Source organism: Aptenodytes forsteri, unplaced genomic scaffold (assembly GCF_000699145.1).
Source record: "Aptenodytes forsteri isolate BGI_AS27 unplaced genomic scaffold, ASM69914v1 Scaffold323, whole genome shotgun sequence".
NCBI classification, from domain to species: domain Eukaryota; kingdom Metazoa; phylum Chordata; class Aves; order Sphenisciformes; family Spheniscidae; genus Aptenodytes; species Aptenodytes forsteri.
In genome coordinates, this window is record NW_008795323.1 from 1,639,439 (window position 1) to 1,662,914 (window position 23,476).

Consider the following 23,476-nt stretch of genomic DNA (forward strand, 5'->3'; position numbering starts at 1 on the left):
GGGGAAGAAGCGGAGCGCATGCGCACGCTCCGCAGCCGGCTGATGAAGGAAGGTGGGACCACGCCGGGGCGGGAGGTTCTCCCTCTGTCCCCGCCCCCGCACGACGACGATTGGCTGCAGTGCGCGGGGGCGCCTCGCCCATTGGCTAGGCGCAGCGTCCGTCCGGCTCGGGCGCCACGGCCGCCATGGTTCGCTTCAAGAACAGGTGAGGCCGGAGGCGCCGCCACCGTCGGGCCGGGTCCGTCCCGCGCCGCTGACGCCGCGCTCTCCTGCAGGTACGTGCTGTGCGAGGTGGTCTCGGAGGACCCGCGGTGCCGGCAGTGCATCGAGGACCGCGCGGTGGGCCTCGCCGTCAGGGACGCCGTCGGGCGGGTGCACGGGGACTACGGCCTGGCCTGCTGCTCCATCTCCTTCACAGGTGCCGGCGGGACGCGCTGTCCCGCCTCCCCGGGCCCCTCGGGGGAGTGAGGGGGGGGCTCCTCGGGGAAGGGCCGGGGCGCGGGGTTCCGGGCTCACCGGTGCGCGTGTGCCCCCGCAGTGAAGTACCTGAACGCCTACACCGGGACCGTGCTCCTGCGGTGCCGCAAGGACTCCTACAGGCTGCTCTGCTCCGCGCTCCCCTTCGTGAGGCAGCTGGAGAGCCGGAACCAGCGGTACCCCTGCTCCCTCAACACCTTGCACGTCGGAGGTCAGCCGCTGCCTAAGCTGCCCCGGTGCTGGGTGCGGAGTCTCTGGTGCCTGGGGGTGGGGGGGGGAGGCCGCGGAGCTTAATCGTACCTTCCAGGCCTGCTAAAATGGAAGAACCCCATCTTACTGCTGTGGGTGCGAGAGACCCCATCTTATGTGTCACTAACTCGGAAGCTTCTAGCAGATCTAAATAAGAAACAGGCACCAGCAGTTCTTTGTTGAAACCCTCATTAATTCTGCTTGAATCTTCATTACATTTAACACAAAACCAGAGTAGCAAATACTACATTACATTATTTTCTTTTAAAAATATATTTTCAAAGTATAGTATCATCCATGTCCTGAAAATTAACCACTTGGGGCAAATAATGGACACTACATGTTAGAAATTATTATTCCACCACTTAACCTCAACAGTGGGGAAATGAAGTCTACAGCCACTTCTTAGCACTTGCATTAGTAAAGTTGTTGCCTGGGGCATCTGTTGCTTGATACAATGATGTTCAGAAAATACACTAGCAGCTCTGAAACACTTGGTTTTGTAGATTGTTACATATTGTTCTTGTGACTCCTACAGGTACTATAAGAACATGTCAGAAATTTCTAATTCAGTATAATAGAAGACAGCTGCTGATGTTGTTGCAAAACTGTACAAATGAAGGTGAGTTCCTCCAGCCACTTTCCTAAAATGCAGACTCAATTCCTGGGGGTTTTGTTGGATATGCTGGGCTACTTCTGAATTCTTGAACTGAGAAATGTTCCTGTAGAAGTTGAGGATATTCCAGTGTATGTGAAGAGATCAAGTAATGACCCTCTGTTGCTCTCTTTATTGCAGAGGAAAGACGGTGTATACAGAAGTCCTTGTTGAGCTGTTCCCTTACAGAAGAGCACTCTCAAAGTGGAGATGAGGAAGACGATGATGGCCCAGAGACAGACTGAACGTTACTAGTTACTGTTCACCTCTGTCCTGTACTTGTGTAATCAAGATGTTACCAGTTATCTTCAGAGTTAAGCAAAGCAGGGGACAGAAAAGGCATCTGTTTGTATTTAGACTTCATTCCCCCATTCTGAGTGTTCTTAAATAAATAAATTTTTAAAAATACAGTTTTACTTAAGTAGGTTACTTGCCTGTTTCACCCCAGGAGTCAAAACCACCTGCACTCCTAAGGAGTGTAGCAGCTCAATGTGATCTTCATGCTGAGGTAGAAGTGAGCTTTAGGCAGTTGGCATGGACAAGGAATGTAGTTATTCTCCTCGAGTACAGAAAAAGCATTAACATCTTACTGTTTTTTACCTTATCTTCAAGTGCACCTGTTATCCATAGGGCTGTCCATTGTTTTGAGTCACAAAAGCACCAGTTGTGTACACAGGAGCAGAGATTACAGGGAACGCAAGGTAGAGCTGTAAGGCTCAACTCCATCCGACCCATTATAAAACTCATAGGTACAAGTACTGCTTAGATATTTATTAAGTTTACACCGATCAGTTACAGGAAAGTAGTGTGTTGCTGGTATTATCTCTTGAATCCATAGGAAAACAAGATACAGCTTGAAGATGCTGCCCTGGGGAGACTGCTCCTGCAGAAGGGACAGTCTTCCTTGCCCACATCGCTTCCCTTACTTGTTCTAGTGCCTGCGAGATGTGGAGGTGAGCTACACCAGCTCCAGCTATTCTGTCTCTCTTCCCAATGCAAAGAAAAGTTGACTATAAATGTGCAGAGATAATAGAACACAACAGATACTGGTTAGACACCAAGTAGTTACTCCTGTTCCATGGCTTAAAATGACTATTACAATTCGGAAACAATAGTACTGTGAACGCAGTTAGCTGCATGCTTGAATCTTTCTTAGTTGCTTTCTCTGCCCTCACCAATAATTTTCCAATGTGCACATAAAGCAAGATGTGTTACCACTTTCAGGCATCTTGGCTTAGTTTCTTTGCACTCTCTTGACAAGCTGTACTGTCTTTCCATCAGGTGTAGTTAATTGTGACCAAGCATGAAGTCAAGCTGCTTTCAAAGAATGTTTTGCAAGTGTTTCCTCCATCCTCCTGCAGCAGTTGAAGTATTCTTTACGTCCCCCCTCTCCCCCTTCTTTCTGGTTTACAGCCGCATACAGAGCTTTGTGAAGTATACTTGTTGGTACTAGCTTCCCACACGCACACGCTTAAGTGCCTCGAGGAAGCACTTGTATAATATGGAGCCTATTGCTTTGAAATCAAGCATCGATGTATTGACATGAACTTTCTAAATAGGGACACAACCAATGGCTTTACCAGTGGTGTTAGAACACCTGACTCCAGAGGTCTCAAACACACGCTTCCTTGCTCAGATGAGTCACAGTGTCGGAGGGAGAGAGCACATCAACTTTTTAAAGCCTGTGCAAATGCAGGCAGGCCACTGGTGCAGGCAGGGCTGAAGATAACAGAAGGCACCCGTCAGTCTTGCACTGTAAGTTAGCGCCAGCTCCCCGGCATGAATTCTGTCAGTAGGAAGGTAAGATTTGACTCTGTGCAACTAAGTGGTATTGTGCTCCACGTTGATATGACAGTTCAGGTATAGCTCAGGAAGTGTGCAGCACTGTAAGTGCGTGTGCGTATGATTTATTGCAACTGTTGGCCTTGACTGGTACATTACACCTATAGTTCATTTTATTCAACAAAATCCACACCACTTAATTCATTTGCTCAAATCAAACCACAAGCAGTGCAGAATGTGACCACCCAAAGAAAGAGCGGGGAGGGGTCCAGAAGAGGCATGTTTATAGCCTGAGGTGCTTAGTGCAGATCAACTTACATCCCAGAACCAAGCGGATACAGGCCCTTATCCCAGTACAAGAGACCCCAGTTTTTTGCTGGGGGATAAAAGTTATCTACAGACTCCAGCTATCAGTTGTTCTTCCAATTCAAGAGCAGCCAGTGTCAAAACATCATTCAGGTAGTTACCAAGAGCCCTAGGGTGGAGTGTTTATTCTAGATGATCAGGTTACAAAGAATGCGTAGCCCATGGTTGGGAAAAAAAAATAAAATTAGCAGCCTCACTCACCCACAGTAAAACAGAGTTGAACAACTGAAAGAAGCCAGGAGGTTCCTTCTACCACTAGTGCCAGTACGCATTTTGAAATACACAAATTCATCAAGAGTCACTTCAAAACCAAGTAGCCAAGTTCTGCTTTACACTCACCTCAGCTTTAAATCTTTCCAAGACAGGAGAACAGGAGGAATTCTTGCTCTTTAGAAAAAGAACAGATATAGCAGCTAACACTCTAAAGCCAGGAAGCTCTTTTGCCCATTTCCAGTGCAGCGGAAACCAGTTTCTCAAGAGAGCAGTTTGACAGCTTTACTGAAACAGCACTACTGTCACAGTCAGATGGACTTCTGCCCATGAATACTTCTAGGGAAATAAAGGCCCTCTGCCTCTTCACTTAGGTAATATTGCAGTATTCTGGCAGTGCCATGCAGCTGTAAAGACTTTCATACTGCTTATTAGGCCAAAAGAACCAACTTGGCACAGACTAGAAGCCTTGGCTGATTTGTCTCTGGGTTGTTTCTTTCAAAACTTTGTTTCAGTATAAACTGATTAAGCAGTTGGAATCAAAAAGATCTTACTTCAACATATACTGTCATGGTTTCCTCCTGAACCCCCTAGAAGCCCTGGAAACACAAGTTTAGTCTGTTCAAATTTAAATATTTAAACTATAGCAGCAAAACAAAGCAAAATGAAAAGAAAACCAGGAGAGGAAACTTCTCTTGAATAGCAGAATCACTTTGTGTGAACAACAGAGGTGCTGAACAATAGCTTCTGCTTCTGTTTCTTTCTTTTCTTGCCTCCCTTTTCCTCTGTGAAGAATTAAAATGATACTGTCATTCTTCTCATGGAACAGGAACATCACACAGAAATGATAAATGGTATTCCCTAGCCTAAATGACTTCTATTGGTCCGTGACACTTCCTATCAACTCACTGAGCACCAAGTAGTTTAATTTTACAAAAAAATTACTGCAGACAAACTAAGGGAGACTCCATCACACCTAAAACACACCTATAAACATGCCTAACTGATTCTAAAGTTGGCTTTAGAACTCTCTGTTGCAACAGCAGATCCCAGGACTGCAAGCGTGCAGCAGTTTGCCTTTCAGACAAGTATTGCTTTCATCCATGTCCAACACTACAACTGGAGCTGATACTCAATTTCACTGAAACTCCCAGGCCCTCCCATCCAACTCTTTCCATCATTCAGTGTAGTCTCCAAACAGAAGCCAAAGCTAAACATCAGAACTGAGCATTATAATTGAGTTTGATCAGCCAGCACCAGGCTTGGGGGTTTAAGTTCATCTCAATTTGTTCCAGATTCCCTAATTTGAAATTTCAGCTAGCAGTTACCTTGACATTTTGGTCAAATTTAGTGGTAGTTCAGCAGCTCAGGTATTTTTAGTTTAAAAGTGCATAACCTGAACTTCCTTGAGATAAAGCTTAAATTAAGTTCCGGTAGAGACATGGCAAACATGATTGTCAAAAGCCATCTTTGTCCTAATGGGATTCTTTCCTAGTTGGAGATCTCAGCTCCCACTAAGAGACCTGCTTTAAGCTAACAGAAGCCCTAGTCAAGCTGCTCAGAAACCACAACCTGACAATTTTCAGAACTGTTCTGCGGCCAATTTTTGGTCCCCAAAATTGCTGCTCTCACTTCTCCCAGGAGAAGAAAGTGAAAATATTGAGTATTTCCCTTCAGAAATTTTTCATGCCTTCCCCCCGCCTTTTACCTGATAAGTGATCAGCTGTGGACGGTTTGTCCAGTTTCAGGAGAGCTGCCTCAATAGCTTGGCTGAAGGAATTCTGGAAGCTGGGCACAGGTATGCGGTCAGAGCTGTCACTTTCTCCATCACTATCCACTGGCACAGGGAGTGCCAGAGTGTTCTCATCTGAAAGAGGGAAAGGGCCTTGAGAGGCAGAAGGCTGTATAAAACTTTCACAGTGCAAATGCCCCTCCACACTCCAGATGTTTCTTGTGAAGTTACAAGATTTCGTAGATTTAGATGCATGGTAAAGAACCTGAAGTAGTAATACCGAATTTTCTTACCTCTTGTCTTTGGAGCAGGTTTGGGCCATGTTTCTGGTTTTGCTTTTCCAACTCTCAACATCTATCAAAAAAGTTGTAAGATATGATTAAATCCCATGTACTAGAACAATGCTGCATATCCCCTAAGTGGCAGGAAAATCTAGGAACCCCTTCAAGCACTCAAACCCTATGTTGTCTCCATAAGATTTATCCCACATTGTTTTTGTGGGGGAAGCAATTGTGTTCTCAGACTAATCCCCAACTAAAGACACAAGTAATTCTGACAAGATTTACTCTGCTGCATGGCTTACCTGGGCAAAGGAAGGGAAGGGAGACTCTTCTTCTAAACTCCCACAGAGCAACGGGCTGACCTGGCTAGCAGCAGGTGACAGTGGAGTTGGAATAGACTCTACAGAGAAAGCAGCAGATAATTAAAGCCAGTTGCATTTGGCAAAGGCACTCATTATGCTGCTTATCAGGATGAAACAGAAATAAAGTTTTATTATCTTATGTAATTAACCATTTTTATCTCATCAGTTCCATCCATTAGTCACACAGTGGGACCTCTCAAATTTCCTCAATCTTTTTATTTAAGGAAGATTTAAAGTTTGGGGTTTTTTTTTGTTTGGGGTTTTTTGTTTGCTTATTTTGGGGTGTTGTGTGGGTTTTTTGTTTTGTTTTTTTGGGGGGATTTTTTTTTTCCCCAAAAAACATTTTAGAATAGTTTCTATTTAATATTTTTTAATGAACTGCAAGATAAAACATTTGGTAAAGCATCACTGGACAACAACCTAACTGAGTGCTCAGCAACTACGTTTTATTTTAGTATAACGTGGAGGAAGATGGAGAGGGTAGAAAGAAAAAAATGCCAGTAGTGTTTTCCTGGCATACACACTTTTCTTCCCTTTTGGGGGAACTTTTTCCTTTCTTTTCTTCTGACTCAGCAAAGACTTAAAAGATGGGGTAACTACAGTGCAGATCTATTGTCACTGAAGTAGAGGTAGTAAAAAGCAGACAAAGGACCAGAATGTTTCTTGGCTGTGTCAGCCTTTTGTGTATGATCTCATAGGCAATCTAGGAAAGAAGCAGTCTTTGATCAGTATTAAGAAAGTTTAGCGTGATGACCTGAGCAGTAGATCCCAAAAGAATGATCAAGAGCTAGGTGTGATGTGTTTTTCCAGATGCTCACCTGTCTGAAACACAGGGCTTCTGCCAAGAGGAGACAGACAGAAGCTCTGATGATCAATGCTGGTAGTTTCTCCGGGGCAAGAGGTAAAAGCAGGGAACTGCTGCAGATTCTCTAAAGCAATATGGACCTCTGGATCTAGAAAGAGGTTTTAAATTAAAGCACTACACAATGTGGGGGAGGACTGTCAATATGCAAGTTGTTTCAGGAGTCTAGGAGGTGCCAACTCAATTTTCTTTCCACCCTCTATTTTAGAGACCAGTACAAGCCCTGCTGCTGGATGGAAGCAGTTCCTAGGCATTTTTTTTTCCTTCTTCACTTTTCACTCTATATCGTGATTGCTATAAAAACAGAAATTAAGAATCCTGAGAGCTATATACACCATGGAGATAGCTGCGCCCTTGAATGCCCTCTGTCTCTCCCATAATGTGCAAGTATGCAGCAATTGCATAACACTTAACATCCTGACTAAACCAGCTTATATTTTTCACTCTACAGATGTTGTTTCTAATACCTTGTAATCTTGTTCTAAGTACACGCTACAAACTAAAGGCCTTAGAGTTCATCCTATAGCTCAAGAAATCAGCTCAGCAACTAAAGATGACTGGAAATCCACCAGTTATACTCAATCACGACTTACATTTGCCCTGTTTCTTGTTTTCTTCTATCTCAATTCTGCGTTCACGTCGTCGTTCATCACGAGCTTTCTTCTGCCGTAGACGTTTCCTCTTTTCAAGGTCATCTAGGAGCAATGCACAGCATTGGATATCAAAAAAAACCACACCAATACTTTGACAATGTTTTCTCCAGCTTTGAGAACAACGTATTCAGTTATAACACATTAGTAACAAAATATGCTTACAAACAACATATGCTCTTCCAAGCAGTCAGGCTTTTTTATTCTTTGTATAATTGTTGTCTATAAAACAGTGAATTGGGGTTGTTCTGTCTAGTAGTCATCAGACAGTTGGTGCAAGAGGAGTAAAGCTGCTATGTATGTTCTTTTTTCTGCCATTAAGAGATAAGAACGACTTCCCCTTCACCCTGACGGATACATGACAGAGCCTACTATAAAGGTAGTACCAACCTGAAAACAAGTCTAAAGTCTCCTTAGAGATGATGGGTGGCTTCAGAGCCAGTTCACAAATGCTGAACTCACAGGTGAGGGGCAAGTGACAGAGGTAGCGATGACGCTGTCTTATATCCTGATAAAAAAAGAGCAGACATATCACAACAAGGTCTAGAGGCTGCCATAGTAATGAATAGCTTATGGAGATAGAACATCCACCATTCATCAAATTCAAATGGAAAAAAATAGCAGCAGTGACACAATAATCACTTTATAAACTACAAACACATGAAGGATGCCCCGGGTCAGAACCAAATGTTCCAAGATCTCCACCAACTACATCATAATCTGATTTGGATGCAGTGACTCCACCTCACTTACTGATTGTCTTGTTATTCCTCCCTTCTCACTCACACCACTGGAAGAAAATTCTACAATACCAGTCTTCCGACGCAATTGTTTTTGCACTGGACCAAATTTGCCTTTTACACTTAAATTATCTGGACCAACGACCACCACTTTGCTAGACTGAAACAAGCCGAGTTTTGTATTTTTCCTTGCAGGGCTGAAAAACTTGAAGACAACTCCCTACTACCTCTGCATCCATTCTTACTTGAGCATATCCTTTCTTAAAGATGAATTAAGAATTATCTATAGTTGTTACTGCACGTGCCGATTCTTACAGTTGTCTTTATCTGAGGTAAAGGAATTCAAGACCCATGTCCCCTTCCAGAACTTCAGTGCCTTAAGCACTTTCACTCTATCTCAAACACTGAAGCTTCTTTCCATCCTCTTTATTTTTGTAACATCCCACCTCTACCCTTGATGCTCAGAAACAACTGTTAGCTCAAGACAGAGGCAGAACACTTCTTCAGGTTGAGAAAGATAATCTGTCTAGTTCAAGCTACCGTCTTGTATGAGAAAAGAATTTACTTTTTTTAAGACAGCTTTAACAACAAACCGATCTTAAGCTTGCAATTCTCTTACTCCTAGAATTTCCTACCTTCTTGAAAAAAAAAAAAGCTAGACTGCAGCCTACTTATCAAAAGCAACATAAGGTACTGCACCTTACACAGATACCCTTCACAGATTAGCATGCCTACCCGTTCATAGTTATTATTTCTTACTAATGAAGAGAAACAAGTCTCATCTGTCAGCCACAATGATCAATCTGCTAAAACAAGGGCCTAATCCTACTAATCTTCTTAATTAGTAAGAAGATAAAATAACTACCTCTGTCATTGAGTAGCCAGTTATCTCCACTACAGCTGCAGTTATCTTCTCTGGACTCTTCTCCAAGCTGCCGTATTCACGAACAAGACATCGAACATTCACAGGGTGAAGATACATACACTGTCCATCCTCCGCTGTAAGATAAGGTATCATCACTTGTTCTTTGCCTGTTAATTTTCAATACCCCTCTCCCCACCTCAGTACATTCTCCAGTAATAAAATTAAAGCTCCTTCCTGAGTCTCTGTGGGACTTTTATTTCACAGGGGTTAGCTGCATCTAATGAAGTGACAAACATCTTCCTCAAGAAGGATCCCAAAGGAGGCATCTCTGCCCCCATGATTCCAAGATTTCATTGCACTGACCTTGATAGAAATAGTAAAAAGGAGAGTTGCTAAGATGTCCACTGCTAGTTGTATCTTTAGATTCTTGGTAGCTTGTTTCAGCTGGATTTGGTTCTTCTGTAGTGTTCATATCAGGTTCCCCTACAGTGTCCACCTCAGGTACTTCCTCTTCATCCAGCACTGCCTCTTCTGCTTCCACAGGAGGCGAAAAGGAACTTGCCAGATCAGAGCAAGGCTCCACAAGCTCCTCATCAAATGCAGAGAGATATTCCACACCACACTATCACAGCAGAGAGCATACAGTTAGGACTACATCACCTCCTTTAAAAGATACCATTTCTGCAAAAATCTTTGGCACCAGTTCACCATACAATGCAGTGTAAAGTGGCAGAATTAAGTATTAACAGGATCTGCCAGAGCAGAGTTGCCACCCACCTTTTTCTCTTGGGAAACTGCAGGCTCCCCAGCCTTGGAGCTTTCTAGGACCAGTTCTTCCACAGCTGCACTGATTCCAGCAATGCCATTGTTTTTATCCTGGTCAGCAGAGAGTGCTGTTTCTCGCTCCTACAGGTCATCCAAAAGAGAACAAGTTTCAATTTCCTATTTAAGCCAGGAGACCATCACCATAGTTATTTTTAGCCTTGTCCTATACTTCAGGTTTTCTAATTCATCTGTAACAAAGAGTGACCCTTGAAGGACAAGAAGTAGTCCTCTCCTTCTTGTTACTGGAAAGCACATCCATTGTAGGATGCCTAAAGGCTTTGAAAAGGAATATTCTACAGGTTTGCTCATGTCTGCCCGATAGAAATTATCCCAGAAATTGCTGGACCTGAAAGGGAAACACATCTTCCTTTGAAAGCAGAACTCCTTTACATCTATGGAAGGAATACCATTCCGTAAAAAGCATTGTGTTCTGTTATCTTGAACATCACACCAGATACATGGGGTCCAAAGGCTATAGTCTCCTCCAAGACTTATAATGCTATTCTAGCAGCAAACATCACCACCTTGCTAGTATGTACAACGTGGAGACCAGAATAATCACACACAACGACTTATGCAGCAGAACATAGATGCTCAGCACTCAACATACTCTTAAAAATAAAGTTACTAAAAGCCTCCAAAGAGGTTCTCACCTTCAGTTCCTGGATAGCTGCCTCAATAAAGCAAGCCTCTGGGGTATGTTTTTCTTCCTCATACTGTTTTAGTAATGCCGCTTTCTCCTCCAGAATCACCAGCTGCAAGACCTGCTCCCTGGATGCCAGAAGTAGTTTTGAATACTGACTGTGCTGGTCATCTGAACAGAATGAGCACCAGATCATTAATATCCGCATGTAGAGGCACCAGTTTGGACTGCTGTTTCTTCTGAAGTTTTGTTACTGCTCAGTTTTGTGAGTTAATCCACCCCAGGGCGGACAATACTTAGCAAGAGTTTGATACAGACCCCGCATATTACCATTATATCATTGATGACACAAGCTGGTGCCACATACCTGCTCTGCTACACACATCTCCCACACACAGCAGTTTATCTGCCACTTTCAACCCGCCACTTCACCACTCAGTTGCTACACATCAAAAAAAATCAAGTCTAAACATCTATGCTGTGGAAGCACCACCTTTGAGAAGCCTTAAGTGGTCAAAACTTCCTAAAACACTGCTGTCTGCAGCTTCTTCCTCTTCTCTATATACTCAAAAATACTGCAACTGGAAAGTTCTGCAAAAGTGACCTCTGTTTTGGCTCAAATTAGTTCATAAGCCTGTATGTATTAAAAATCCATACAAAACATTATGAGGATTTTACAAGAAGCACAGCAGAAATAGTAAGCTAAAGAATTGCAAGTTTAGCAAAAGGTAGTCTTCTTTGTTACTAGAGAGCTTATCTTAACTATAAACTTTACAGCAACCATAGATAGCATCACATACTAGCACAGTCCCTATATTCACTGCTCCCCAAGGGTCCGACCTTGTCTACAGAACACCAAGTTAATGCTGAATTTCCTGGGTTTAGAATGATCTCAAATCCCTATTTGTTCTTTTGTTTGTTTTATGAAAGGATTTGAAGTCCTTTACTTTCAAATACTGAGAAACACGTACGCACACACCCTGCATGCTGGATATGCATCATGTGTTAGGAGACTTGACTTTTTACAGAGAGCTTAAATGCACGCAGCCTTTCATAAATATGACTGCAAAATGAAGTGGGCCAAGACAGCCCACAAAACAGCAATGTTAAGTAAAATTATTTCTTTAGTCACAAATTTTTTGTGATACTAACAGATAAGATGATGATGTGTTAAGTCACATTATTTGACTGGAGAAAACTGAAGAAGTCAGGCAACAGATGTTTGGAATAGGTTTGCAATGATTTTGATTATTTTCTCATATCATTCACAGATTTTAGTTGATAAGTGAAGATGATGAAAACCTTGTTGAAGATTACATCCTTGAAATAGTTTAGACACAGAGACAGTTATTTTTGCTAAGCTGTATAATGAGAAGCCAGGAGGAAAAAAAGAGTTAAGGACACTGAGGAGCCAACAAAAGCAGCAAGAGTCACACCAATGACTTGTGGTCATTGATACAAAACACACATCAAACTAATACCAACGATTGAGAAGGCAGGAGTCTGCAGTGCAGTAACTTGAAGGGAAACAGCACACAAGTTAAAGCCTTACAAAAAACAAAATGTGGGTAGAAAGCTTATTATTAATATGTGGTCATTAAGGTTTTCAGCTGCTAAATCCCATGTTTTGTAGTCTGGTTTATTTTAAGGTGACAGCATGGCATTGCCATGGTAAATCCTCTCTGCACAAGTCCTAGTCACGCTTAGGAGCAGGATGCCAACCACCAGTACTCGGATACACTCACCTCCGATGTAAACAGGCTGCACCACATTCATCCATTGAGATTTGGGCAGTGCTATCAGAACACCTTTCTCTCTTCTCATAAGTTGCATCGTAATGATATCACCAATTGCATATTGACGTGTTTCCATAGCAACAACACTGCAATGTAAGGAGGAGGTTAGTAGGGTAAAAATAACATTTCAAAAAGATACATCATTTAATAAATATCAAGTCTCACCTCTTGAGATCTTTCTTGTGAACAGAGCCATAACAAATAGGACATTTACTCCAGGTCTTTTCACTCAAGGAGAGATAGTGAAGGATACATGCCCAACAAAAGATATGCCCACAGCGGGTGATCTTTGCTGCGGTTGGTGGGTACAGACATATCGGGCAAGAGGGCACTTCATGGCTACAAATTCGCTGAAATGGCACGAGAAGAACAGTACAAGTTTTAGACTTGGAAATCAGTTCCTGTGCTACAGAATAAGCCACCTGTAAGATCTACTCTAACATATTAATCTTCCAGCTCTTTAGGCTCTGCTTATTTACCAAGAAACTAAGTACACTGTGAACTAAGTAACACCTTCAGACTGCACATGGAATAACCTTCAAAGCTACCCATCTGTTATTTCTACTCTAATGATATTAAAAAAGTGACTCTTCTCATGGTTCCCCTCATGTATTCATCATCTCTAAGAGTTAGCAGCATCTTCATCATCTGAATTCAGACACTGAGAAGACAGCAAATGAGCTCTGTCGCTTCACTTACACAAGCAGACTTGTGCAGCCCTGTTTAACTGTGAGACTGAACTTACCTATTTCCATGAACATGCTAGTTTAGTCAGATACTTTGTTAGCATCTGTATGTTGCAGAGACATAACTGCCAAGCAAGCACCTAGATTTTTCAGCTCTCTTGTAGCATCAGGTAACAGTAAGCCTACCTCCTCTCCAGCTACACCATACACTACGACTAGTCTTGGCAAATAATAAGTTTCTACTTGAGGCAACCCAAAGTTCTGACCGCAGTTCTCAAGAGATTTTCCATTTTGTTGCTAGGCAAGATGGGCCACCTATGCACAGAATAATTCTTCAAAATTCTACACTCTAGTCCTCTTCCATGGACTCATGCCCAAGTTTTCTGTTAATATCTCGATCACAAGGACTCTGTCTACAGAATGTCAGATACTATTTTTGATGAGCTCCCATCTGCGAAAGCAAGAAGAAGCTGCTAATTTTCCTAATAGATTTTAGCACTTCTCTTTTCCTGTCATGAAAGTATTTCATAATATATTCCATGACAGAACTTTCCCAGTATTGTGGGAGTGACAGAAGAGGCCTCAACTCAAAAACAGCTGAGTTTTACGTAACATCACAGAGATAAAGAAGCAGTTAAAGACAGGTTGAGCTTCTTAAGAAGAAGAGAAAAAAAAAAATCTAGCCCATCACAACTGACCACTTGCTCCACAAAGTCCCAGTTGACCAAGGTATCTGGATCAGCAAAGTGGACTGTGTAGTCCTGTTCTTCAGAGACAACAAACTGGCAGCTGGGGAAAGGCAAAGAGACAGATGACCCACTCAGTTGTTTCTAAAAATTCTTTGAGAACTATCCTATAGGATTCTCTGAGCTGCTTCTTTGTCCAGCAGAAAACTGCCAGATGCAGTCAGTAATTTCTACCAACAAAACCCAAAAGAGTTCAATTCACAACCAGATTTCCAGAATACAGGTGCGTCTAGTCTCAGTTAGACACAACACCACATACTAATGACAGAATGAGCCAGGCAGAGTGGTTTTCCAGAAACGTGTAAGAAACAGCCAGCTCCATTGGGGATCTATTAAAAAACAGGGAAACCACAAGTAGAAAAAAAATGCTCACAAAAACTAGAAATACTGGGGTTCCCGCAAATAGCTTTCACTACAATAAGCCACAAAACAATAGGGAAAAAGTCAGAAGCATCGATGCTGAAAATAGTTTTTATTATCTTTAACATGACCAGATACAGGAAGTCCTGAACACACTTCAAATTCCGGTGAAAGTGACCATTATTTCCAGTCAAAAGCAATTCTGCTGCTGGATTACTATACTGATCATCATTTGGATTACACTACATACCTAAGGGCCTGTGAAATAATCAGCAGTTTAAGAACTAAGACCCATATGAGTAATTGCTTCTGGGGCTTATAAATTCAGATTAGCTTTCATCCAGCAACTGCTACCCCTACCATTTCAACATACTATTTTTTTGAAAAACAACTGTCTTCCGTAAGGGAACTACATACGTCTTCCCAAATGGAGTGTCATATTCCACAAGCGATGCTAGAAAATTAGAGCAGAAGACTAATTGGTTTGTATGGAAAGGACTCACTCCATCAGGTACCTTGTAAATAGGTAAAGATGACAACTTGATATATTTTTATCCCTTTCAAGTATAGTCATTACCACTAAAAACACTACGGAGAGGTAACTTCACCCTGGAAAAGTCAATACAAGTAGTCAAAGTCAAACACAATTCCCTGGCTGATCAGCCCTTACAGCTCAGTGCCTCTGTAGAAGTCTAAGAGCCCTGCTGGTCTTCCACTCACTTGGCCTGTAGGAAGAGCTCCTTGTTGAAAGGCTTATGTCCCCACTTGTTCCTTTTCCCCCAGTTGCCATGTCCATTCCCATCAAAATGGCCTGCTTGGCCACGGGGTTCAAAAGTGAAGTTCAGTAAGTGGTTCAGATTAATCTTCTTGGGACCAGAGAATTGGGCAGGGCTGAACTCTGCCCGCTGAGCCTCTGCTACCTAAGAAACAACAGCATTTGTTAGAACTTGCTAGAATTTACTGCAAAAGCATCAGTACAAGTTGATACCCAGGCCCCATCAGTGATTATGTACAGAATACACAGCATCCACTCACTCACCTTCTCCCATTCCAGTTCTGCAAATCAAGTAGTGCAGCATTAGAAGTGCATGAGAACCTGAAAGTTAGAACTGAGTGGTCTTACCCCACACTGAAAAACCACCCACATAAGGACAAGTAAAAGCTGGCAAAACCTAGCAGTCAAGGTTAATAACAGAAGAAAGTTGTTTGAATCCTGACAATATTCTTTCAGACAGCCAGTAATACAAGTCTGATTACTATTTGCACAGGTTGTACTTGTTTTGGTTATAGTTTTCATACAATGAAGCAAAGAGTAAGAATTCAACAGACACAGCAGGTGAGTTTTGACAGAGTCAGCAATTTAGGTAAGCAGTGTTGCTCATCCACCAAAACTGAAAAATCAGAGTATCAATGAAAACCCATGAATCATCTACAGTATTTAGACCCACATCAGCATAAAAGCCTCAGTCTGGTTTTACTCCATCTTGATGTCACCAAGGCTAATACGATTACTTTCCCAATACCACTATCACATGCAAATTTGTACACTGAAGTGGTTAGACACAATCACCCCAGACTTAAAAGCTAGAAATTGCATCACTAGATATTTTCATGAAGGACCTCTGTTTCATGAGATATGTATATGGCCTGTCTAAGTACCCATTCCTCAGATGGTATTTTTTATTGCAAGTCTCTCAGAGCAGAGAGCACTCCTCTTCTGTTGTTGCCAAGTTGTTCCGCTCACACTCACTCTGGCATCTCAACGATGTTAGCACCTCTTATCGCTCTTCCCCTTCCCAGCCCAGGAGCTGAACACAGAAGACCTATCTAGGCAGGTCAGAGTGATCCTCTCGTCCCAAGAAAGAAGGCCTTGGAAGCATGGCATTACAATTCTCACCTCATCTCGTCTTCCACCATTACAAGAGCTAAAAAGTTTGCCATTTCCGCCGCTACCTCCCCTTTGGGGGGGCATCTTGTTAAAAGCTTTGCTTTTCTGTGAATTGGAGCGACGGGATTGACTGGAAAAGTTCTCATTTTTTGAATATGAAGTTTCTCTTTTACGATTATAACGCTGTTTGGATCCATTCGCATTCTTTCCATCTGAAAGAAAAAAAAGAAAAAAAAAAAAACAAGAATCAGATCAGCAGCCTCAAGAGTTGTCCACATGTACTGCACCCTGCACCGCTTTGCCTCAGAGACGTGCTCACCTTGGCCACTGCCTTGGGCCCTGGTTAAAAGGCTGGTGTTTATCAGGACATCAAATCCCCCCAGCAACCCAAACTATTTCATTCCTATCACTGCCCAAAGAACTGGCCAAAGAGCATAAAAGAAGGAAAAACAAGACAGATCAGCAGCCTCAAGAGTTGTCCACATGTACTGCACCTCAGCTAGCTTTGCCTCAGAGACGTGCTCACCTTGGCCACTGCCTTGGGCCCTGGTTAAAAGGCTGGTGTTTATCAGGACATCAAATCCCCCCAGCAACCCAAACTATTTCATTCCTATCACTGCCCAAAGAACTGGCCAAAGAGCATAAAAGAAGGATGTATTTGCTGTGCTTTATCTTTTATTAGAATGGTTGAATTTTCTTTATCCAGATTTGGAATTGCCGTCACCAGACATTAGTGTGTTGCCTGGTACATTAAGCAATAAATACCAACACCACTTTTTCATGCCCCATTACAAAAATTGACAACAACTAGTTCATTTTTTCATTCAATTTTCTGAAAACACACAATTTATCATATATTGTTCCCTTATATAAATATACTGCTGCCTGCATTTGTCTTGAAGTCTCCCACTTTGCAAGACCCCATTGCCTGTTTTCACTCAGTTCTGCCCCCTATGCTTAAAAGACCCCAACAGATCTAGTTCTGTTTTAAAAATACTCTTTTCTTTCACAAGGCCAACAAATGCTAATCGATCTTGAAGCACGAACCCAACGCTTTGGCCTTGCAGGGCACATACCAAATATCTAAGTACTAAGTCCACCAACCTATGCAACAAGAACTGTTTGCCCGAAAGCATGCTGAGCGCAGCACTGACCCTAACACAGGACACAGTGGTGAAGCACAAAGCAAAATACTGCAGAAATAAAGCTCACAAGAGCAGAAAAATCAGTCAAGCTCTTGAGAGGGGTTTCCTGTGTCTAAACAGCTGCTTCATTAGACTGCTAGAATGGAAAATTAATACTATGAAGGTATTAATAGTCTTAATACAAGATCAGAGTTGCCCCAAGGACACAACAGACTGCTTACCTGTCACTGAACCTAGCATTTCCACCAACTGCCCTAAGTTTTATTTGTAGAAGAGGTATGTTGATAAGCTTGGAAGCAAAACTCCACAGGCCCAGTGAGATGTCTATCCACACCAGCCAGCCTCAAAGTCACTCTGGATAGTCAGTAAGCGTTACACAAACAGTAACGCCTCATACAATACCTAGATCCATTTTATAAAAGCCTACTGGTTTCCCTTTTTCCACTTCGTAGTCCTCCCCATCCCTTAATATAAATCTTATGTGGCAGGCAAACAGACTGTGATTCAGGATCGTGTTTCTCATATGGGTAGTTTTCATTACCAGTGCCTCCAGTTTTCCCCTTCCCCGGCACCACTTCCAATCTACCTGAGCATTTAAAACAGCTGGAATTGGGTCATTCACACAAAGTCTCACTTTTTTTTTTAGTTTTCTCTCCCACCTGCACCCCCAAAAAGAGGGGTCAGTGGACTGGAAGGTCTGTGTGTTATTGTACATCACTGAGGATCTGACTTCTTAAGAATAAGTTAAGTAATAAAAGTGGCTTGACTGGGTGTTGTGGTGGTCTGCTGTTTCTTGCACATGGCAGACTTCAGTCTTTGCCTGCAACTACAGCTATAGAAGTAAAAGGACACTATCATTACTTTCACATGGTGTGACAGAGCCATTCTGCAGACAAACTTCATTACCAGAACTGGTCATTTACTCTGCTATTCAAAAGGCTGATCCTTTAATTCAGAATTAAACCAACTCTGTCGGAACCACAGATGTGTAACTCAAACACATGCTTGCATAGCTTGCAGTGCTATAATGCACATCAGGCTAAAAAGACATGGGTTGAGTGTTATCAAGAAAAAAAACACACCAGAAGCTGCCAAGTACTGAGGGTGTGACCAGGTCTGGCTGAATGATTATTTAGATAGACCTTTTTTGAGAGTGTTTGTAGGGAAGAGGCTATAATCAACACCACTGAGTCTGGTAAACAATTAAGTCATTTTGAAGAGGTTTGGACTACTACTTCAGTTATTCAGGAGCAGAGCTTGTCAGTTTAGAGCTCAACCACCCTCTTAAATCTGCAATTTCAGTGAACACACTGGAGGGGCACATGCCTATTGTGTCTATAGCAACTTTGCAGTTTCTCTGCAATCATCAACTGGGGAAAAGAAACAACTCAAGAGGAGGAGTTCAGTCTAAAGTAGGTCTTTACAAGGCCCAGGAACAAGGAACAGTTTGCACTTGCAGCTGATAGAAGAATTTCCTACCACTTATAGTTTTACTCAAGTTAGTCACCATCAAATTTGTCGGTCAGCTGGTTTACACACATTCCTGTCATACTACAGGTCCTTTCAGACAAACTCCTAGAGCCTTTGGGAGTCACTATAATGACTCTCACATTCTACAGTAAAGTCCTCTCCACCTGTGCCTTTTTTAGGAAGGACCTTACAGGACAGTCTAACAACGCCCCAAACCTGATTTTACTGATTGCAAGTTTCCCCTCCCAGAATAATTACCCTCATGAGGATTCTGGTCCATCAGAGTAGTAATGAAATCAGTCAACAGACAACCAAAAGTTTGGAGTATGCATTTGTAAACTGGAACACTTCTCCCCTACCCCGAATCTAAGCAGTGCTGTTCCTTCCAACCTTTCCAGCATGCCACGTGTCAGAGAACTCTCTGCTTTCTATCATCCCTCCTTGCATTCCCATGAAGAGCGGGGCAGGACAGGGCTACCTGCAGACTCACGCAGGGAGAAAAGTGGAAGATTCTCACTGCCATCCTCTCTTGTTAGATCCCAGTTTTAAGTAGCGTAGGTTTGGATTTGGTAGTTTCTTTTTTCCTTCTTTTCTTGGCAAATTAGAAATGAGCAACAACAGTGCTGGTGAGGTACTTACTCTTCACTCAGGTCCTCAGTCCTTTTGCAGTTCTCACAAGATCTAACCTATAATAAATATATCTACCCATCCACACTCCAAGAGAACACAGACTTATAAAAAAATACTGTCTATATAATTTTATAAAACTAGCAACAAAGCTGTCTTGCCTTTTGGAGCAAGCCCTGACACCTGTGGTTTCTCCTGCTGGATGCCACATTCTATTAGAGGACCTCTATCTCCAAAGATCCAGAGAGAGGAGATCAAGTTCACAGGACTAAAAGCAGCTGTAGGTGACCACTTTGGTCCTGGAGCTGCAGTACTGGTTTGCTACTGGGGTAAGGACTACAGTTTCCTTCCGTCTTTGTTTGCCTCTTCTTTTCAGCTGAGCCGTGTTGAAGCCAACCATATTGCATAAGGGGTTTGGGTGGTGGATCACACTTAAGCCGCAGGGTGATTTCATGAAAACACACTGAAACTATTGTTGCTGCTAAGGCAAACATCCCAGTGAGCAAGAGGTGACTGAGCAGTCACGCACCCCAGCTAAGCATGCTCACACCGTAATAATAAGGCCCAGGAATGCTTGTGAGAACTAATGCTGCCATCAGGTCTCGAGGACTGCAGAGAAACCCAACAAGCCTATTTTCCCTTAGCTACTTTATTCCATCCTAATGGGGTGTGACTCCTGTTGGTGCACTAATATAACCCAAAGAAACTTTTCTGTTGGAAACTTCCTAGTTTAATTTAGTTTCTAAGGCCAAGTTTGAAAGATAGCTGGAATCCAACTTCCACAAGTACAAGAGCTTACAGTAGCCTATTTAGCCCATTTCAAGCTGTACTGCAAGAGAAACAGAAGGAGAAGCTACCGTAAGGTTTCACAAACATCCACTTCATTTCTTCCACTGGACTTTATCACAGCAGATAACTCTGAAAAGCATCTAAATGGCAAGAGGTTGACTAGACTCAAATCCAGTGACCACCAGTGCAAAAGTCACTTATGCCACAGAAGGTCAGCATTTTGGGGAAGGGCTGTGGTCCATCAAGAATACTTTCCATTCCAAAGAAGGCACAAGATTTTCAGAATACCTCCTATACCTTTCCTGAAACAGGGCAGAAATTGGGTGGACCACATCAGCTACATGTAGAATGATAAGGAACTCAAGAAAAAAGTCCCATATGGTGACATGCCAGTGTCTTGCATATAACAGGTACCAAAACATAGCCACAATTTAACACAGCTGCATCCTGTGTGTTCGTCCTGTGGTTGCTTGCCCTAGTCTGACCAAGGGAATCTTCTCATTTTAGTTTTCGGTACCCTCCAGTTAAGATATTCCCAAATATACATCTACTCCTACTAAAAAAGATTCTAATTTTGCGTGGCCTCTTCGATGCACCATAAATGGTCGACAGCTGGCTGAACATGAGCCGGCAGTGTGCCCAGGCGGCCAGGAAGGCCAATGGCATCCTGGCCTGTATCAGAAATAGTGTGGCCAGCAGGAGTAGGGAAGTGATCGTGCCTCTGTACTCGACACTGGTGAGGCCGCACCTCGAATACTGTGTTCAGTTTTGGGCCCCTCACTACAAGAAGGACGTTGAGGTGCTGGAGCATGTCCAGAGAAGGGCAACGAGGCTGGTGAGGGGTCTGGAGAACAAGTCTGATGAGGAGCGGCTGAGGGAACTGGGGTTGTTTAGCCTGCAGAAAAGGAGGCTGAGGGGAGACCTCATCGCTCTCTACAACCGCCTGAAAGGAGGTTGTAGCGAGGTAGGTGTCGGTCTCTTCTCCCAAGTAACTAGTGATAGGACAAGAGGAAATGGCCTCAAGTTGCACCAGGGGAGGTTTAGATTGGATGTAAGGAAAAATGTCTTTACTGAAAGAGTGGTGAAACATTGGACCAGGCTGCCCAGGGAAGTGGTGGAGTCCCCATCCCTGGAGGTATTTAAAAGACGTGTAGATGAGGCGCTTAGGGACATGGTTTAGTGGACATGGTGGTGTTGGGTTGACGGTTGGACTCGATGATCTTAGAGGTCTTTTCCAACCTCAATGATTCTATGATTCTATGATTCTAAAGGAAGCAACTCATTCCATATCCCTTTGCCCTCCATTGTAGTTAAGAAACAAGCATCTTAGAAGCGGAATTATGTCAAGCCAAAATTTCCTTCTGTTTCATTAAAAAAGAGGTCTTCAAAAAAATTTTTTTTTTTTATTAAAAGCTAGTCTATTGTATTGGAGTAGAAGAGTATGGTACATCAGGATTTCTCTCCTCCCTGCTCCTCTGCTACTAGAGACATTGTTTCAAGCCTGTAAGAGATGGCATTCCACAAAGATCACTTAACGCTTTTATTTTGGGCTGGAATGACAGGCCTTGTACTTCTTTCCTCACTACAGATACTGTTTCTTCTACAGGAAGGCATACCAGCCACAGGACAGGTCATCTTAACTCCTTTCTGAGGGATGTTTATATTCTGTGAACAATCCTCCATACAGCATCACACATCACTAAAAAAGAAGCTGTAGCGATGAGGTCTCTCTTGGTGAGACAGAAACCAGTTCTCCGCAACAGGAAAACCTCATGTCTGCTAGCCTTTCACACTGCCTCTCACAATACATGCAGAGAAGTTTATATACTTTGCTATTCCTTCAGAAGCCAAAGATATGGTTCTAAAACTCTTGTTGCATACCTAGCACGTGGTATCCCCTGCTTCCATTGATCCGTTCATTAGAGGGGAAAAAAATGAAGTAAGAGACTGAAAAATAACAACAGTAGCTAGGGATAATAAGACCCTCACATTAAATCCTGTTGCTGATGCAAAAAACTTTGCAAATCACTTCGGAGTTCTTCCAGAAATGACTGCCTAAAAAGTTCTGCCTAAAAAGACTTTCATGTGTTTGAATTTGAAGTTAAAACTTAACTATAATCGCACAGTTACACCACAACCTGGGGAGCTGTGGGTGAGCCAACTCCCCTGTCACTCACTTCAGTCTATGCTGTGGAAGATCAGTTAATACAGGTGAAGAGCAGGTAATACTTGGTTATCCAGGATCCGAGTGCATTTAGAAGGTCCAAAAAGGAGTCAACATCTTCAAGATACTCATTTCCAGATACTCTGGAATACATTGCTGCTTTCTCAGATACCTGAAGTAATACAGTTGAAACAAACCACTAAGGAGGAAGGAAATTAGTACAGCGATGGCGTTGTAGCAACCTGTAGACACTCTCACATGTACTTCCGGGACTAAAAACACTAATTTTAATCACTACTGCCCCATTTCTAGGTTTTAGAAAAAAAACCACAAGGTTGCCAGGAACACTCTGCTCCCAACCAGCTTTAGAGAACTGGAGGCGGCTCAGGTCTTACCTTGAAAAGATAGATGACAGGAACCATAATGGCTCCTCATGAACTGCTATGTCAGCAAAACTAGCTGTTTGCAATGACAGACGTTAACACTTCGGTTTAAATGCCAGATGAGCAAACAACATGTAACTAACTCCAAACTCCTCCAAAGTAGGTTACTGAAATACAGCCGGTAAGGGGAATGCTGTGTATCGATACCACACCTCCTTAAGCAAGATGTAAAAGCACACTCAACTTGAGTACAGAATAAAGTTGAAGTTTCTCTTAATAAGCACTGGCAAACATATACTCTTACTATAAAACCAAAGCTTTGGCTCTCAAGCTGATTACTCCAATGCTAATGGAGATAAAGCATTAATCCTTAAAGGAAGAAGAGCAGGAACTGCAGCTCACCGAACAGGGAACAAAGCCGGAAGAGGAAGGAAAAAGAAAGCAAAAACAAGCAGTGACCTGAAACGAAGCCTATTAAAACCCATCTGAGAGACAAACAACCCGACAAGGAGAAGTTCAGCTTCACCACAAACCCAACCCCGGCACAAGGCCATCGGCCCCCGCTGCCTTATGCCACTCATGGTTACCCCGTTCCTCCCTCCCCAGCTCCCACCACTTCAGACCCACCAGCGAGACCCAGAAGCCACCGAGGGGCCATCGCTAGCAGCCTGAAACCCCCGGGACCCCCGGCCAGCCCCCACTCCCCGCTCCTGCGCCCACACC

General features: G+C 42.9%; 2 protein-coding genes across 2 annotated transcripts; one reads left to right on the forward strand and one right to left on the reverse strand.

Annotated features, from left to right (window-relative positions):
- Positions 1 to 173: 173 nt before the first annotated feature.
- Positions 174 to 3,699, forward strand: POP5 (POP5 homolog, ribonuclease P/MRP subunit). Its single transcript, XM_009280018.1, has 5 exons — positions 174 to 205; positions 276 to 418; positions 539 to 688; positions 1,265 to 1,348; positions 1,523 to 3,699. The coding sequence occupies exons 1-5, from the start codon at positions 186 to 188 to the stop codon at positions 1,624 to 1,626; spliced, it is 501 nt and encodes a 166-aa protein (XP_009278293.1). The 5' UTR covers positions 174 to 185; the 3' UTR covers positions 1,627 to 3,699.
- RNF10 (ring finger protein 10) lies at positions 3,310 to 16,382 on the reverse strand. The gene is made up of 16 exons (XM_009280017.2): positions 16,185 to 16,382; positions 15,008 to 15,207; positions 13,880 to 13,970; positions 12,661 to 12,845; positions 12,445 to 12,581; positions 10,710 to 10,870; positions 10,009 to 10,137; positions 9,595 to 9,853; positions 9,232 to 9,365; positions 8,017 to 8,134; positions 7,570 to 7,671; positions 6,933 to 7,067; positions 6,055 to 6,152; positions 5,765 to 5,825; positions 5,448 to 5,606; positions 3,310 to 4,524 (listed from the first exon to the last, which is right to left on the reverse strand). The coding sequence occupies exons 1-16, from the start codon at positions 16,257 to 16,259 to the stop codon at positions 4,448 to 4,450; spliced, it is 2,121 nt and encodes a 706-aa protein (XP_009278292.1). The 5' UTR covers positions 16,260 to 16,382; the 3' UTR covers positions 3,310 to 4,447.
- Between the last annotated feature and the right edge of the window lie 7,094 nt (positions 16,383 to 23,476).